This window comes from Sturnus vulgaris, chromosome 2, assembly GCF_052056855.1.
Source record: "Sturnus vulgaris isolate bStuVul1 chromosome 2, bStuVul1.hap1, whole genome shotgun sequence".
Lineage (NCBI taxonomy): Eukaryota > Metazoa > Chordata > Aves > Passeriformes > Sturnidae > Sturnus > Sturnus vulgaris.
Window position 1 is genome coordinate 23,363,049 of NC_142244.1, and position 18,951 is coordinate 23,381,999.

General features: G+C 48.0%; 1 protein-coding gene across 3 annotated transcripts in view; it reads left to right on the top strand.

The window, feature by feature from the left end:
- BOC (BOC cell adhesion associated, oncogene regulated) overlaps positions 1-18,951 on the top strand; it is a 54,320-nt gene that overhangs the window by 14,273 nt on the left and 21,096 nt on the right. For 2 of the 3 annotated variants that reach the window (XM_088158909.1, XM_088158910.1), the window contains exons 1-4: positions 13,285-13,374; positions 13,576-13,654; positions 16,981-17,148; positions 17,519-17,797. In XM_088158909.1, the coding sequence (XP_088015035.1) occupies positions 13,615-13,654; positions 16,981-17,148; positions 17,519-17,797 (487 nt within the window). In that variant the 5' untranslated portion in view covers positions 13,285-13,374; positions 13,576-13,614. Of the gene's footprint in view, positions 1-13,284; positions 13,375-13,575; positions 13,655-16,980; positions 17,149-17,518; positions 17,798-18,951 lie in introns of those variants that run through there. The other variant, XM_014878612.2, reaches the window with a different exon arrangement.

Here is an 18,951-nt window from a genome sequence, read left to right on the forward strand (position 1 = left end):
AGGGGCAGCAGGTTTAGCCTGCACAGCTCTTCAGCTCCCCATATCTCCCCAGTTCTCTTAGACCCCAGACACTTGTTTTCAGTGCAGCAAGACCATTTCGTCTGAAATACTGGGAGGCCTTGAACTGTCTCTGACACCCCCAAAGGGGAAATGCTGGAATGAGGAGGAGGGGAAACCAAGGGCTTTTGTACTGAAGGAACAAAAACATGCTCTGTGTGTCCCTGGGTTCAGCTATTACAGACTACAAACCAGACTGGATTTTTTGTTTGGTTTTAAATGCTTCTTTAGCTAATGTGGGGTTTTTTAAATTATTTTTTCTCTCTGTATTTTGGGAGACAGAGCCAGTCCGGGACTCTTCATTTGGCCCATCCAGCCTATCCACAAAGCATGCACAAGCCATCTTTTCCAGGCTCGTTTCCTCTAGGATTTCCTATGGCTTTGCAATGGCCAAACCTTTGTGTTTGATATCAAGGTGGAAAGGGCAGGCCAGCTGTGCTGTGTCCTCCAGTCCTGTGCCAGCAGGGCTCAGTGCTGGGTGCAGGAACTCTGTGAAAACTACAGCTGTGAGAGTGGTCAAAAATGCGTGTGGTGATTGACAGAAATTGTTTTGAGGAAGCAGATGCCTCCTCCTCTGATGATGGCATGGCACATGGTAGACTGGAATGGCAAAGCATGTTAGTTTTGGTCCCAGGTGGAGGATTCTATGGAGAAATCTTGTCTCCTCTGGGCCTACTGGTTTCAGATCAAGGTGCATATCGCAGCAGAAAAATTTCCTCTCCCCTGTTTCCTTTTTCCACCACTGGTAGATAATCAAGATATGATTTTAATGACTTCCCTCTACTCTCTCTGTTTCCTCTCCCCCTGCCCCACACATGCCTTTTTTATATTTTTTATGCATTTCTTTTTGGCAGAAGTTGAAACACAAGAAGGATTTGGACCAAGATGAAGACAGTGGAGGAGCATGTTGGGCAGTGCAGTGCTTTGTTCTGAGTTCAGGGGGAGAAGAGGGGAAGTGAGGGGGGACGGAATGTCATTTCCCAGATGGGGACCCTGCCAAAGCTGTTCTTGCTTCAGAAAGCAATGTGTGATTTTTGAGGCTATACCAGGTTTAACCCTTTGTTGACCCACTTCTGCCATCCAGGGAAACAGCAAAGGCCTGGACCAAAAGTGAGATGGTGTTACATGGCCCAGGTGACGTGAATGGTCTCAAGCCAAAGTCTGCTGTTGTGACTAAATGCTGTCAACAGTGTGAGGTGCTTGTTCTCCTGTTGGAAACCCTAAGGAGTGGATGAGCAGTCTGCACTTGTTTATGAGTAAGGGTCCAACACTAGTGTGATTGCTTTTGGAAAAATGAGATCAGCATGTTCCTTACATGGGTTAGGACTGCTCTGCTATCTCCTGCCCTGCCAGAAGCACCTGGTTGGATTTGGGATGCTGCTGAACTCTGCTTCAGCTCTTCCCATTGCAGGACAGGGAGCAATTTTGCCTTGTGATGCTTGTGAAACACCTTGTCCTGTGACCAAAAGAGCTCTGCAATGCTGGGACTGCAGCAGCAGCAGCAAGGCCCAGGTAGGTTGTGAGAGACCACTGGCTGGTCATAGCACTGGTTCCTCCTCTCTGTTTTGACCCAGTCTCCCGTGTGAAAAAACTGCAAGTTTGCAGGGTATTGGGGGGGGTGGAAAACTTATACAGGCATGTATTTATTGTCATATTTATAGCTCCTTGGGCCTTAAATACTGCACTGTGTGTGTAGGGTGCTGATTTAACTCCCCAAGGGCTGTTGCACAGTAGCGAATTGAGGGTGAGGATACAGATGGGGAGCAGAGAAGGGAAAGTTAAAGCAACTCTGCCTCTTCATTAATATCTCTTCCAGGTTATAAATACTTGGAGCACTTACGTCAGGAGTCTAGAGGAGGTCATTTATCTCCTAATGAAAAAAACCTCAAAGGTTTTTTGTCCATGGTACTGGACTGTTTCTTAGTATGGAGGTTCAGCCTTTTAAATCTGGATGGGGTTCTCCTGTGGAAGGCCACCCTCTTCTGTCAGAGTTGGAGTGAACCAATGCTATATGCACAAAATCCATGAAGTCCCTTTGTGTCAACTCAGAAGAGTCACCATTCATCACAACTAAACCTGCAAGCCTCTTTTTCTTTAAGATCAGGAGTCTCTCTGGGCCCTTTGATCTCTCATAATCCTCCTTCTCTAGCCAGGAGGGTGACAACAGCTTTCCTAACTCTCCTGTGAACCTCCTGAACATTAGCACAGTCTAGGTACAAAGGTGTCACTAATTTTGGACTGCAGAACCACAAACTTCATCTTCCCAGCACCTTTGGCTGCCGCACAGGAGTTTTTGATCCCTTGTGCAGAATGCAGCTGGCCATAAACATGCCAAGGAATGGTTATACCAACACTATTGTGGTTGCATCCATGGCCAGTGACTAACAGAGAAGTGATGCGTCCAATGCTGGCTTTGAAACATGCCCTGTGTCTCTTACACTTCTTTCAGACAGCAAAGAGAGGTCTGATCTATAGGAAATGAGTATAAGACCGCTCTGGTATCATTGTTGGGATGAAGTGTAGAAGAATAGGAGTGTGTAGACAGAAGATGCATGTGTAGGATTGCCTGTGATGGATTTCAGCTTTATTTTTGACATGTTCAATCTTGAATGCTTTCCCATGGAGGTCAGACCTGGTTGGAAATTCCATGTGTGCGTCTTACTGCACAGCATGTCTAAACTTGCATATTTTTCATCCATTTTCTTGGGTCCCTTAAGTCATCCAGATACCTTTTTCAGCAGTCTTGTGAACTATGAGAGGTTCCTTTCCCCAGTGCGCTAGGCAGCCTTGGCTTCAGGGCTGGGATCAGCTGGTTTGCCCTCAGATCTTTGACCCTTGTCTCTGGCTCCTCATAAGCACAGTAAATATCATTGCAGGCTTTTAGGTAAAGTAGGACTAAAATGCATAGTACCAGAGTTGGGTATTGCTTGCTGTCTTGGAGGACTCCTTTCAGCCTGGACTTTGGCTTTATTTCACTTGCCCAGGTGGTTGCATGTGTGTGGTGCAGGAACGTGTCCACTGAACCCACACAGACTGCTGCACTCGCACCTGCCCAGTTCTGCAAATCCTATTCTGGATGAAAACATTTTGAAGGTGTGAATTGCTCATTGTTTATCCATCCTGGTGGTGGGTCTTCATCCCCTTGGCTTTACCTTCAGCCTGCTGAGGGGCTCAGTTGGCTTGTGACTGCTGATCATGGGGTATTTGCAAGTGGTGCCACATTAGCTCTGCCAATTCTCCTTCTCTGTTTACTTAATTCTTGGTAGATGGATGTTTGAATGTTTGCTTGACAAACACTTTCCCTGAAATCTCTGATTACAGAAAGTTTAGTGTGACAAACCCTAATGAATTATCCTGTTTTCTGTTGTCAGTGATATCTCTGTGTCTCCCTTAACCACAATATTTTGTGTGTGGTGCATATTCATATTTTCTCCTTGTTGCAATCAGCATGCCCCTCCCTGCTTGGTTGCTGAGGCAGTATCCGCAAGATGCTGACATGTGTATTCTACTAATCCAAAAATCCTGAGGCTACCAGGAAGCAGTACAGATAATAACACTACATACCTGTCTAGCACCTTTCATATGAAAGTCTGAAATTGTCTTGAGTCATGTTCATCTCGTTACTGCTTGTACCAGCTGGAGTTTGCTGTTTCTGTTTTTGCAGGCTGGAAAGCTGAGACACAGGCTGGGGGTATATTTTGTCCAGTAGAGGAGGCGATTCCAGAAATGTGGCATCATAACCTCCAAGAGTATGAGTTCCTATCCCTCTCTGTCTTGCTAGTTTGCCTCCAAAAGGGAAAGAGATCGGAGTGGGATGGTTAGTTTTGAGCAATGCTTTATTTTCAGTGATCCATGACTTTATTTGGTGTCTCAGTAAATTCTACCCAAGAATAAAAAAACAATTGCAAGATTTCTCCAAGGTAAGTTACCTTACTTGCCTGTGATCAGGGGTCCATAATGCAGTTCTCAGGAAGAAAACCATCCAAATACTTGTCTCTTGTTGTCAGTTTGGTGGTTTGGAGCAATGTTGAGGGACAAGTGTTCACGGCTGGCCCAGAGAGGGTAAAGTTCTTACTGTGTTTCAGGGGTGGTAATGAGACTTGTGAAAACATGTCTGCAGGTGTCTGGGTGGTCAGGCCTGGCTGCTAATCCATCCAGCTGCTGGCCTGTTTTGGACAGCGTCCAAGACCAGGTAGGACACTGCTGCTTTTCTTACAGCCTCCAAACACAGCTGAGGACCTTCCAAGCAAACCTGGGCTGGTTTATGGTTTTGGGTGGAAACCACATGCAAACCACGTCAAATCACTGGATTCTGCCCCAAATATATGCAGAGTGCATACATTTCTGTTTCATTTTGCTTGGAGATGACCAGGAGAGGGAAGAAAACCTGCATGGATCCAGTGTTCATGTAAGGCCAGAGGTCATCTATTCCTAAAGCTTTCCAGTGCCATTCCCATGGCTAGACCAGACTGATGAGGGCAGAATAATAAATAATACCCGAGCTAACATCTCCCGAGAGCTTGGGTTTAAGAGCAGGGATATTTTGTCTGAAAACTTTCCAGACAGGGACAGTTGGGAGGTGGATTAGTGTAAATGTGGACCTTCAGCATATATAATCTCAGCTGAGGTGATAGGCAGTTGGAGCAGAGTTTCCTGTGCTACGGGGCCCTGAAGCATAATGTGCATGGAAAATAGAAACCCTAAGAAAGAAAGAAAAGCGGGAGAATTTTATGTCCTGGAGGGTGAAAGTGCATTTATTTTTCATGTGTTGTGTCAGAACACACTAATTTTTGCCTGGGAGGGAGGGCAAGCACGTACAAAAACAGTCCAACTCACTAGGAAAGGGGTGGGGAAGTGTGGTGCCAAATAGCTCAGGAAGTGTGGCTGTAGGACTGTCCCCCTCTCCACTTCCACGCAGGGTACAAGACCTTCCAGCGGGCATGTGCCAGGGCTTTGTAACAAGAGTCACACTGTCCCCTTGAGCCCAGGGCACCCCCAGCTCCCCACTCCGATCCCCTTCTCCCATTCCCTCTTCTCCCATGTGCTTTTATTCATTCTGCAAACAGTGTATGCCAAATCCAACTTCACAGCTGGCTCTGCTCCACGTGTTTGTTTTCTATGCCTGCGCAGCGCTCGCCAGCTCCGCTTGCGCCAAGGCTCAGAGGTGGAGACGGCGGGGGGAGAGCAGGGCTGGTGGGGAGGAAAACGGGAGCAGGCTGCTGCTTGCCAAGCCCTTATTTGTTTAAAGCTTAAGCCTGTTTGAGAGAGCCTTTTTGGAGTGAGGGGTAAGTGGCAGGGGTGGGATGTGGGGGAATGGAGAAAGTAAACTGTGTGTCAAGGAAAGCAAACTTTACAGCTGGAATTGCTGCTGATGCTTGTTGTGTGAAAGGCCTGGGGAGGGGCCTTGGGCTCTGAGCTCGTGCTTTCAGCGTGGGTTCCAATGTGAATGGGCAGGAGTGACAAGCGGGGAGCCAGTGGCAGGTCTGTGCTATGCCCAGTTGTCACAGGCGCTGCTGCTTGACTGGCCTGGCTGTGGCACTTGCCAGGGTGTCCCAGGAGCTGGCTGGGGCACACATAGGTGAGTCTCCCTCCCCAGGCTCTGAGGCAGCAGCATTTTGCCTTCCTTTTGTTACAGAGCATCCTCTTGTTGACAGGGAGAAGCCATATGCCAGCCCTGCCCATCTGTCTGTGCTGGGGGACCTGAGGTCTTGATTCATCTCCTGCCATGTTTGGCTCACTGTCCTCAACGGGGCCATCATTTTTGGAAAGGCATGTTTATTGTTGTGATGATAAATGAGGCAAATCACATGCAAACACAACCTTTAAAAAAGCCTAAGCAATGCAACTCTCTCTTCATTTCTGGGAAGAGGGGAAATCTGTCACCCATCCTGACACCCCATTGTGAGTTTGTCCCCCATGATTTTTCACCTGGGGTGGGCCCCATAGGGTTTTGGAGCAGCGTGACAGCTGCTGATCATGTCACAAAGTAGGGCTCTGGCTCAGCCCATCTGGGTTCTGGCACTCGGCGCTAATCCCCACACCCCACCTCAGGCATTTGGCACAAGCTGGAGCATTTTCTATGGACAGTCCCTTTGTTTTGCTAGCCTTGAGCTTCCTCTTGTGTTTTTTGGAGTAGTGACATGTCTTCCAGGGGAAATTTGTCCCAGCAGAGAGTTCTAGAGGTCTTTGACCTGCTCCCATAACGAAAATTATTCTTGTTAGTGAAAAGCAATTTAGTGACAGCTATGGAGAGTAAAAACTCGCATTTATTCCCAAATTTATGAAAGAAAAAAACACCCAAACTTTTAAATACCATCTTCAAAGGACAAGGAAAAGAGGCTTGTGCTCTTTTGCATCCCGGCAACAAGTCATTGCTGAAAGGAGTGCAAACTAGAAGGCAGTTTCTCTTTATGGTGGTGATGGGGATGTCTCTAAAGCCAGCCATTTGGGGATTAAACTTTGTATTGGCGTTACTGGCAAGTACTTTGTCCTCTCTCTTTTGTGTGCTCTTCTGGATTTTGATGTCAACTGTGTTAAACTAGCCTTGTGCTTGTTAATGCAGTTTCTGGGCCTGCTCCCATTGAAGTCATGGCAAAGATCAGGCTGATTTTGGTGGCAGTAGAATCAAGTCCTCTGTTATAATCCAGAGGATGTGTTGTTTTAGCAGGTATTTCTCCTGTGACACTGGCTTATGTTTATGGTAAGCTTGGTCAGTTTTTTATGGCAACAGTTGTAGGCACTCTTGCTCTTCAGATACACACTGGAAGAAGGTTCAGAGCCTAGAAAACCTACCCAAATCTTTGCTCTGCCAAGAGGAAAATTTCCCCATAGCAGCTTCCCCAAGGAAAGCTTAACAGAGTTGCTGGCAGTTTCTGTGGACTTTCCTGTTTGTTTGTTTTTTTATTGTTCATGTATTTGTTTCACTCTATTACTGTTTCTAATTGGACATGGACAAGATTTTTCTATTGTTCCTAGACAAAGATTATTTGGGTTTTTTTTTTGCTTTTTTCTTGTTTTTTTTAGTTTGGTACTTAAAGGTAGGCTTATGTTTAAGCGTATGAAGAGGTGGGCTGCTCTTAAAAAGCATCCATATCTGCTGCCTCTGTCTTGTGATCCACTCTGTGAACAGGAGCATCTGAGTCTCAGTTTGCAGGTGGCTATAGCTGACAGACACTGAAATGTGCTTGCTCCCCAAGCACTCCGGCTGTGCCCCTTGCAGATACTGACTGGTGGGGTTTGTCCACCACTCCTCTGTGCTTTGGTTTATATTACACAGAGAGAGGAGTCTTTCAGCTGGTGGTTACCAGCATGAATGGATGCTGGGATATTTATTGTCTGTCCTGTTGCAAGCTTGACCCCATCACGTGACAGAAACAATAAAATGGAGATGGGTCTTTTCAGGGCATCTCCCTGTCACACCTTTGCCATGATTTGTGGTCTTCCTTCCCATTATTGACAACTGCTCTGGCTGCAGTTCTGGTCAACATCTTGATGTCTTGCAGTCAGGGAGTGAGAGTTGGCTGTGTGGGTTCTCCAGGAGTTGCTGGGGAAGTGATGCAGAGTGAAAACAGCTTTGGAGAAGAGCATCCTGTTTGGGATCCCTATGGAAAAATACTGTTTCACTGGGACCAAAGCATATTGTGAAAGTGTGTCTGTTGATTAAGCTTTTGTCTTAGAGAAGCAAGAAGTTTCTGGTGGAGAGCAGGAGTGGTTTTCCTGCTATTCTGAGCAGGCCACATTTATATTAAGTGGAAGAGTGTCAGTTGGGGAAGAGAGAATTACTTGAGAGGTGATGGTGTGAGGTGACAGCCCCTGCTCAGAGGAAAACAGGATAAGGACTTGAACCTGGATACACATGTGGCAGGTGAGCTGTGGCATTGCCATGTCCTTGATGCAGTGGACATAAACACAACATAAGGATATCTGCCAAAATCCCAACTCTTCTTCTTCCTCTTTCTTGACCCTCTCATCTAAATTAAATTTTCTATTTTTTCTTTTCTGTCACCTTTATTCCACACTTCCCTTTAGTATCTTTGAGGGCTTTTGCCCCGCATCACTTCCCCTGTGTCTGCTGGGCCTGCCTTCTCTCTGACCTCTCCCTAACCCAAGAGGCAATTAGACTCTCAACATCAGATTTCAAGGTTTGGGGTTTTTTTGTTTGCAAAGGATGAGAAGGGAAAAACAAAAGCAGTGCCCTGAGTAATGTAAACTACTCACAGGCACATCTGTGCCTGTGTGATGACAGCTCCTGGTGGGAACTGCCCATGGCTCCCAGCGCCCTCCTCCACTGCAGCTGCTGACAGGGAGCAAACAACCTGAGGCCCGGCTCATGTTGATGTAGGATTCAGCATGGGGGAGCCCAGACCAGAGCCAGCTGCATCAGTTGGGCACTCGCCATGCATCCTGTGGGTCCCACTGCATCAGTTGCCAGCAGAGCCATTCTTGGCCTTTTCTTGCCCAGATGTACACTTTCACTTGCTCCCAGCTCTCTGTTACATGCTTTTCCTCTTTGTCCAAAGAGCAGAAAGGTATTGACAGGTAAATTTTGTTAGTGCTTGTATCAAGCCTCCTAAAGTAATTAACTCTTCTACCCAATGGTGTGAAGTCTAGAGGACATTGGGATTGTTCTCTGTTCAGTACAGCATCTGCCTGCAGCTCTCACTGCATTGACACTGATCTCCAGCTTTAGTTGTGATGGGTATGATAAAGTGAGTATTGTTTTCATATGGCAAGAGATAGAATACTCAGGCAAGTAATACAGTGCACTAAATCCCTTGCTTCTGAGACTGAAGATGTGTTTTTACATCATACTGCTATCAGTGGGTGACCCCTTTCCTGTTGCCTCCTCTGAAATACTTCTTACCATGAAGATTCAGTGTTGTCCCATAGCAAAGCCTCTGAAAAGCAAGACTTTGTTTCTGCACCATCAGCTGAGTTTGTAGCAGCTGTGAGGAAAACTGAAAACACTCCAGAGCAGATAACTCATCACAAGTGTGTGACTACACTGACGTGGTTTTCAAGGGGATCCTGACCCTTTTTTCCTTGCCTTGGCGAGAGAGTAGGTTGAGCTGCAGCTCTGTGGGGCCTTGATCTCGCGTGACCTTGATAGCAGCAATTCTCCTGGTTCTCTGACATTTGAAGATCCAGCGCCTGAATGCAGACCTGCACCCTTTTGTAAGTGCTGCAGATGTACACCCCTTTCAGATTCTTCTGCTCTCTAAACTGGGACCTTAGCTGCGAGGCAGGTGAGTCTACAGGTGGATCGAGAACGAGAAGAGTGGAGAGTGCAGAGGAAAAATTTATCTAAAACGGTGGCAGCTCTCCCAGTTTGGGAGTGAAGCTGGACTGAAAGGTTTTGATTGGAGAGGCAGCATGTCCCAGCCACAGTGGCAGTCCCAGCAACTGCTCCAGGGCCACTTTCTCCCTGCACGCACTTGGGAGAAGGAACCAGAGAGCAGCCAGTAGTTCCAGGCTTGTTGCAGCAACAACATCTGTTTCCTAGGTGCACTTTGTTTCTGAAGAGGCTGTGCAGCACGCTCCATCTGCGCCCTTCTCTCTTTTTTTTTTTTTTTTCATTCCTTGTGCCGCGTTTGGGGAGGCTCTTCGGGGAGGCAGGCGCTTCCCGGGGGGACGCTGCGCCAGCTCCATGCCAGCGCTGGCTGTCGGATTCTTTGCACCTCGAGCAGTATTGTCAGCATCTTGACAGCTGGCCGGCTGCATGCTTATTAGTTACTACTTTCCTCTTGCCCTCCACCTCTCCTTCGCCTCCCTAACCACTTCCACCCTCTCCCTTCCCCGTTCCTGCTCTTGCCCCATCGGCTGGCCAGCCCTTCGGGGAGCCCCCAGCCTCTCCAGATTAGAGCTCTCCAGGGACTTCGTCCTTTTGAGAGGAAGAAAGAAGGAGAAAAAAAAACCCGAAAAAAAAAAAGGGAGGGGGAGAAGGAGGGGAGGAAAAAAATTTATTAAAAAAAAAAAAGAGAGAGAAAAGAAAGAGGGGGAACAGAAGAATGAAAACAGACCCAAGGGGCAATAGTCCCTCGAGCCATTTCACTGCATTACAATGAATATGGACTCTATTAAGCTCCGTTCTGCCTGTTAGTGTTTCCCAGGGCAACACAGCTCCCATATGGCAAGCATGCAGCAGATTAGGGTAGGCCTCCGGGCTTCATTGAGGGCCCGAGGCTTGACTGGCAGTTGAACCCCATCCTTCCCCCCCTCCTCACACTTGACACTGCCTGTGTTTATCTAAAGCAAAAAGGGCCCGGGTGGGAGAAAGGGGCATTTGGGGGGTTATTGTCCCGGGCAATGGGAGAGGGCAGGGAGAGGGGTGGGGGGTGATGAGGGAGGGAGGTGGGATGGAGGAGAAAGGGGGTGGGGGGGCACAGCCCCTCATACATATTCAGGAGGGGTCTTGAATGGGCAGAGAAGAAATAAAGCAGATGGAATTCATGTTAAAGAACAGCCACAATCGCCCTCCAAAAATAAGGAGAGAAAAGCGGGCAGCCTTAAAGGAGCGTAGGGAGCAGCGTTTATCCAATTAGCAGGGTTGTCAAATTGAATTTACTCAGAATAGAGGGGGAAGCCGGGGAGGGGGCGGGGGGAAGAAGGGAAATTAAGTGTCTAGGGCATGGGGGGGAGCATGATATTGAAGAAAGGACGTGGGTTTTCTTTTTTTCTTACGCTTTAGCCTTGTCTTTTCAAGGACTGGAGCTGCTTTCAGGGCACGCCAAGGGGCAGCAAAAGCCAGTGTGTATACTCTGTGTTTTAGCACAGAGCTCCTCTCCTGATAACTGTGAAAAAAAGGACGTGTATCCTGTGGGGCAAGGCCATCCTTGCATCCGTGGCCTTCCTGCACTAGAGCTTTCCCCTCTAGAGACACCTTGGCAGATCCAGGCACCCTAGGACTGCCATGCCACAGGCAGCGCCCAAGGTGAGCCACACTTGCTGCCGTGCCACCACCATGGTGACACTGGGGAGCCCGTAGAAGGTGTGAGGCTGGCATTTCGTTCTTCACATGGCCTCACCCTTCTGGCTGACCAAAATGCCATCGTGAAAGGTTTTGCTGGGTCTCAGCAAAGTCAGCCTGATCAATGCCAGCTGGAAAGTGGCACTCAGTTCCGAGGAGCTGTTGAATGGAGAGGTGCCAGAAACTGCAGGCATTGGGTCCTCAGGGATATGAGCGAAAGTCAGACAGGCTATGAAAAGGCTTTACATCCTGTTGCTAATTCAAAGCCAACATGCCCAGTCCTCTCCCTGGTGGTGCTGCAGGCTGTTGTGGAAAGGAACTGCTCAGGGAAGTAGCTTCATCTTGAGGAAGACAAAAACATTACAAAGATGTTTGCATGTTTGGTTTGTTGCTGGTTTGGTTTGCATGAGCAGTTATGTTCAAGAAAAAGAGTTTTACCTGCAAGTTTAGTTTATTTTTTAAAGAGGTGTCTGTTGCTCAGGACTTGCTTGAATTAAAACTGTGGTTCATTTTTAGGGTCACCCAGTTGCAGTTTTTAGGAAAACTCACTGATCTGTGGTGGTTGTGCCATGCCAGGTTTTATTCTGTATATTTTTCTTCTGACTATGAGCATGAATTTATCCCAAGCTTTCTCTGCTGTCGCTTTTTGATGGAGTCTCTGAGCTCACAAGCAGGCACTAAGAGTCTTTTTTGTCTAATCACTTTTAAAAAGGGAGGAGGGGACCCCCTCATACAGTTAGTCAAGGGCTATGTTAAAAGAGCTAATGCGCTTTGGAATCAGCAGCTCTCAGTACTACAGAGGGAAAAACAGACAAGCTTTTATCCCTGTTTCCACAAACACTGTGCTACCACCTTGACTTCAAACATGGTGGTGTAACACGGGGTTCTGCCTTTCTGCCCTCTCCTGATACCAGCCGCTTCCCATTTGGGATCCCACCATTCCGTATGGCACCTGCACACACATCCCCATCAGCAGCCCGTGCTGTTCCGTGGGAAGAGGAGTTCTGTCCTGAACCAACCTCTCCTTTTCCCAAACCCTTTCAGAGAAAATGAACCTAACTTTACAGTGTGAAATTAATACTTTGAAATGGGGACGGGGGTTGAGTAGAGGTTAATTTTGCCTTTTGGGATGTTACGGTTTGATGGGTTGGGGAGAAGCAGTCAGGGATGCCTAGATTGCTGTCCATGCCCGGGAGTCATGCAGGGACTTCACAGCTGATCTGCTCAGGTATGTCATCCGGACAGTATTTCTGTGGCTAGAGGATTATAAAGTTGTACAGTGGGATTTTTCAGAGGGGATGGAAAAGATTTGGGATCCAAGAACAGCTTGTTTGGTGGGATGGAAGTTCCACTCAGAGAGCTTTTGATTTCCAGCCCTGCCTGCCACTTCTCTACTGGATAACCTCTGGCTTCCTCTTCTAGCCCTCCAATTCCTCAGTTTGTAAAACCAAGGAGTACTGTTGTTACTTTCTCCTTCACTTTTTTTTTTCCCAGTGGTTTTTGCTTTGTGAGGGGAAAAAAGTACTGTCTTGTATTAAAAACTAATGATTACAAGTAAAATTGGCTCATAATATTGTGTAAGACATTGCTTTTTCTGAAAAGTTGAGGTCTCAATGTATGAAGCAGAGAGCTGGGAGTATCACTGTCCCTACTTGACCTGCTGGAAACAGAGAGCAGCTGCAGTGAATTTTCCAGAGTCACCCAGGGTGTCCCCAGCTGGTAGCTGGGCTGAAGTTGCTGCAGCCTTTACCTCGCTGCAAAGCAGTCCCTACCCTTTCCCACCGTTCATCCCTTGCAGGAAGAAGTTCCCAAGGTTGTGTGCCTGCCACAACCCCCGACCGCTGCCATGTGCGTCGGTGGCTTTGCACATCTCCCGGTGCCTGCGCATCCCCGCAGCCTGCCGGTGGGGCTGGGGTGTGTGGTGCGGGGATGCTGCCCCGGAGCTGGGGCACAGCCTGGTTCCTATTTGGGAGCCTTGTAAATTACAGGCAGTGTGGTAGTAACAAGGGCTGCTTAGCTGGCCCTTGTTAAGCAGAAGGGGGCTTGGGGCTGTGAGCTGCATTTCCTCAGTAAAACCTTCAGTTTCTAATCAGCAAACACCTCTCCTGCGGCCTGTGTTTAATTCAAATCCCTTTTTCCTTTCGAGCTTTGTCACCCCCCCGCGCAGGCGCAGGTCTTTCTTCCTTTTTATATCTTCACCTCTGGTTATCCTTTCTCACTCCACTGCCTTTGCAGTGCCCTCCATCACCGCGGCACAGCTGGGGCTGCAGGCAGGGGCCTCGCTCGGCTTACGTGTGTGCTGGGAAGCCGAGCCGACAGATTTTACACCTCTACCACCCCTCCTTAACTGAGTAAGTTCTCGTTAATTTTGTCCTCCTAATGGCCCCTCTTTTGATTTAGTGGGCTGTCTGAAAGGGACTTAGAGCTCCACCGACAGGAAATTGTTATTTTAACCTGGCAGGAAAGAATTTAAAATAAATAAACAACTTTTTTTGTTTGTTTTCCCTCCCTCTTGAAGCTCTTTAAATTACTTTAACTCTTACTTTTCCTAGCTAGGAATTAAGCGGGAGCTGTCAAGGCTGGTGTTGTTGATGGCTGCAGAAGTGTTGGCAAGCAGAAGCACCTCACAAGGTACCTGCCCTGGGAAGGGGAGGCAGCAGAGCAGAACTCTGTCATGCAGCAGCCCTGCATCCCTTGGTGCAACCCCTGCCTGAGACCACCACCTCTGGGAAGTCAGCTGGAGTGCCTGGGGTCTCCTCCACTCCCCACCTCTGCCTCCTCTCCCACTGCAGTCCACTTTGGTGCTGCTGGCAGGGACACGAGGCAGATCGAAAAGCTGCCTGATTAATAAAGTTCCTTGCTTTGCACTATTGCAGGCTGCTTAAGGGCAGCATTTTCAAAAGAGGTCAGCTCCCATTTAGGCATCGAAATAAGTTGGTTGCCTATTCAGGAGAGCTCAGCATGTCAAGAACTGAATGCTTTTGAAAATCTGGCTTCAATTGTGGAAGCTGAGAATTTCAAAATCTGGCCCTGGATCCTAATAGTTCTTTTGGAATTGATGTTTTCATTCATTTTTCTCATTATTTTTATACTGGCTATTTACTTTTTGTACTTCACTCAGCTGTGAAAGAAATGGCCACATGTCCCTATTTAGAGCTCATACTCTTGCCTGGAGGTTTGAGGAGGTACTGTACATACACTTGTAGCAACACACCTTCTCTCCTCATTCTTTGCTCAATACTGTTCACTCTGCCCAGTGCTGCGGCCAAATTTTTTGAGGTCCCCTTTTTTTCTCCCCACCTATTGCTCTTCGTCTTTTCACAGACCTGGGGCAGCCAGTTCAGTCATTGCATCGATGTGCCTGGGTGGTCCTAGCTCACTAAGGGTCTCATGCATAGTTCTGTGCCTTTGGCTTTGCCCTTCTGGCCAGAGGCTCTGTGCAATGCAGAGCTGCAGGGAGGTCTGGTTGGGAACGTCTTTGCCTACCCCCTCCCTCAGCCTAGGCTCCAGGGAGTAACTCCTTTCTGTCCAACATTTTTCCATCCTGCTGCAAAACCTATCCAGACAGGGGGAATGAGTCAGCTTTGCTCTGTAGGCTTCCAACACTGTTCAGCCAGACAGTAAGTCCTACCCTAAAGTGTTTCGTCTACATCAGTGAAAGGCTTTCCATCTCCAGTAAACCTTAGGGTGTGGGGTGTTTTTAAGCCTGAACTACTTCAAAGTCTTTTCCAGATGAGTGTAATTAGTGGGACGTTAACTTGTGCATCAGTGGTATCAACACTGTGTTCTGGTGTGGACAGACCCAGGGCACTTTTAGAGCCATCATTAGTGGTGACTTGCCATGGTGGCTGTGGCATAATGAAGAGTGCTTTGGTGGCTGTCTTACATGGAGAAATAAACTTGAGCACTTCAAATGTGTCTCCTAGTCAGTCATTAAAGTCAATCACTATCTTAGTGATTAGTGAACCAGACACTATATGCTGGTTCATGGTGGAAATTTTGAGACTCTTGTCAGGTGAGGAGAGTGAATACCAAGAAGGATGAGGTGTGTGGGAGGGAAGTAGCTGCCTTGTCTCTTTGGTACTGAAGGTTACCTACAGAGATTTTCACATGTAACGGGGCTGTGGCAGTAGCTGGAGTATGACCTGGCTGTTCTCTCCGAATGCCTTCAGGATAAGCCAAATGTCTAATGCTCCTGGATGCCTGGAAGCCACATTGGGCCATGCCAAGCTTGACTTAATTTACTCTGCCTCTCATCAGGGCTTGTCATCTTGGCCTCACAGCCACTCTACCCATGACTGTTTAACTCCTGGAAAGAGCTGCCTTGTATAGAGCCAGTGCACTGAACTCATACTGGCCTGCAAAGGGCCATATAAAGATACTGATTGTGGCCTTTCCAAAACTTCAGCAGCATGTCTCTTTACTTGGTGTTTATTCCTTTTGAAATCACCAGCTCAGAGGAGGTTTTTCTTCTCTCTTCTGAACTTTATATTAATGTCTCTTCCATGACTTCTCTTTCAAGCAGGACTCTGGGATAGGTGGGGGGGAAGGGACAGCTTGTGAGGCTGTCAGAGGGATAGCCCAATTTGCAGAGAGGCATGCAAGCCAGCCTGCTGGATTCTTGCTGTCACAATGTGGGCCTCAGCATGGCTGGGCATGGACGTTGCCCTGCACTGCACTTTTGCACCTTTGCTATCACCAAAAGCCAAGCAAAGTCATTTGAGAACAGCTTGGTGATATTTCCCCAAATGCTGTGGTTTCCTTGCTAGCAGTAATCAGCTTTTCCTTGAACAACTCACCAAGCATCTCAGGGGGAGTATATGTCAGTCCTTACTTCAGGAGTTAGGAGGTTTAATTTTGGAGGTTATACTTAAAGGGACTTGTGCTCTCTTTTTGACTGAGATGGGTATGGAGAGCACGTGCTCAAGAAGGTGATGGCTCAAGCAATGACCATGGTGGCCATATTTCCAAGTAGGAAATAACCACAGAGTCAGGTGCTCCTGAGGGTGGTAATTGTGGCTAATGAGCCGATTGCTGCAGGAGGAGCAGGCAGTATAACTGCTGCTTGGGCTGACTGCCGTGGCTGCTTTGGGCTTTTCTTGGGTTTCTTCCCTGTAGACATGCCACAGGAGCAGTTCTGCAGGTCATCTTAGTGCTGCAGCTGAAGGAAACTCAAAATCCTATAGCTGCATTATGATTACAGTAGAGGGAAATCTCTTGCCTTCAGCCTGTTGCCTTTGATTAAAGATGAATTCAGTCTGACATCTGAGGTGTCTCTTGGGGCAGCTACGGAGGTCTTTTATCCCCCTGATCTGGCTTGTCTGCTTTAGTGTTCGTTTATGAGTCTCCAAAACAGCTGCTGCAGTGTGCAGCTCTTCACAGCAGCCTGGGTTGTGAGAGGTGGCCTTACATTTCTAGGTTTCTGGGGCTAGTTGATGCTTTCAAATATTAACCTGGTGGTTTGTATAGACTTAAAATAGGTGGTGTGTTTCAGGCAGAACAGTTAATCTGAAGTATTTTCATAGGTTGAGTCTCTTTTGTACTGCTCATTTACTTCAGTGTTCAAAATAGAATATATTTCAGACATAGCCAAGAAATGGCAGCATGACTCAGTGTATATCTTCAGTGACACTTTGTTGGAAATGTTTGTGTTTTGCTTCTGAAAACTGCCTGGTGTGCGTCACTGTCATTCACTGTGCCTAGTATGAAATGTGGAAGGGGAATGTGTGTCTGTGTGTGCATGTGTACAGAGGATGGGATGTCTTGGGAGACTCTCAACTGTGCCTGGGGGAGGGGCTGGAGAAGAGAAATGCTTGCATCAGCATCTGTAGTCTCCTTGGGCCACTGGATTGGTGAATCTATGGCATTTTAGGGATGTTGGTAGAGAAGCCAGGCAGGACTGGAAAGCAGAAGGGAAACCTGAGGGTTTCATCTATCATGTCTATTGTTATCCGCAGGAATCCACTGCCACAGATCCACTGCATCCCCTGAGGCAGCTTATGGGACCCTTCCCTGGGCGCCCCAGGTCACACCGCATGGGATGGCAATGACACGTGGAAGGAAGAGGCCCATGTCCCCCATCCCTTGCCTCATGCTTGCAGCTGCCAGCTGTTTTGCCAAACTGAGTGAGTGTCTTTTCTTACCCATTCTGGTTTGCCTTGATGCTGTTTAGTGTAACCATGCCTCAAGGACAAAGAGGTTTCCTCTCTCTGCTGTTCCCTGAGTAGCCTTGACCAAAGGTCTAGGTTCAAACCCCTCTCCAGAGGGAGAGATACATTTGGAGTAGAATGTTTCTCTTAGGCAATGCCAAGAAGAAATGGGGCTGGTGTACATCTCTAAAAATTAGGGTGGGTGTGTGAGGAGACAGGGGGATGGTGCAACACAAGGAGAGGCTGTGAGGAATGCAAAATGTACAGCACTGCAGCTTTTTCCGTTGTCCCTTCTGTTGCTGAGTCTCATAGAGCTTTCTTATTCCCATTTTTTCCCTCTGTGCAGGTGAATCTCTGCAGGTCACAGTACAACCTGCTTCTATTGTCCAAAAACTAGGGGGCCCAGTCAGCCTGGGGTGTGTGGTGGACCCCCCTCGAGTGAACCTCACCTGGAGACTGAACGGGAAGGAGCTGACTGGATCAGACGAGGTGCTGGGTATCCATGTGGAGCGAGGGAAGCTCATCATCACGGCTCTCAACAACCGCACCGTGGGCCGATACCAGTGCATCGCTCGTGTGCCTGAAGGAGTCATTGCCAGTGTCCCTGCAGTGGTCACCTTGGCTAGTGAGTAGCTTTAGTTCTTCTCAGCCCCTGCTTTGCTTGGGCCATCACTCACACATCTTGAGAGGCTCATCCATTCTTGCTTGTTCGTTCTGGCATCAAGGGATGACTCCTTTGGCGTAGGCCCTTTTGTAGCATTTTTGATCATACACTGGCTGACATGGTGTGGCCCAGTCTGACTCAAGCTGTCCTCCTCCTATGTGATCTGCAGACCTGTCCTGCAGGGAGAAGTTTTTGCAAGATTAGGGAATACCTGAGCTATGGGGTTTGTGTGTGTGGTTGGTTTCTTGACAGTCAGGCTGCCTCCTCTGGTTCCTTACTTATTGATGGAGTTTATAGATGGTACCTGCTGGTGCTGATTACCCAACTGCTGCTGGGGCTGCTGCAGGACTGCTGCCAGCACAGGGTCAGTGTGTGCTAAGTTTTGTTGCCTTCCTGAGACACAACTCTGAGCAAGGGACTTTGCTCCTATCCCTGAGCTTACATGCTCCTCACTGCTACCCTCTGGCATTGAGAGACATGTTTATGGACAGAGGTGTCTTACGTGGGCAATTTTTCTCATAAGCACCTAGTTTTAGACAGATGTTGTGTGTATTTGGACAGAAGGTGCTGTATTTGGATGCATCTGAGGAAGCAGTGGAGAGCCCACCTTCTCAGAAATCTCAGTCTTTGGTGGAGCAAGTGTGTGCAGAGGAGGCTGACATTGCCTTGCAGTGACAGCCCCTGAGCGTAGAAAGGGCTTCATCTTTCCCAGCAAAATGGAGTTTGGGGCTGTCTTAAGAAAATGAAGAAGTGAAGATGTTTGTGCAAAGTGGGGCCTGGCTTTGCTTTAAAGCCAAGAACTATTGGTTTGTCACTGATACATTAATCAGGAGTGAAATGTTTAGGCCAGGCTGGGTGGGAGGAGGAGGAGGCCAGGGAAAGCAAGGAGAGAGTTGCTGAACTCTGAGGCAGGGTGGGAGGGGGTTGTCACGGGGCCGAATCTGTCGGGGGATTTGGCCTGAGCCCCATGCTGAGATTAAGTTTCGGAGAACACATTCCAGAGCAGAAAAGAGGCTGTGTGTGCTGGTGGCCTGATAGAGAGAAGGAGAGGAGGGGAGAGGTGGATGGGATTACCAAGGGCATGGTTTGCATTTAGGAAAGTAGAGTGTGCGCAG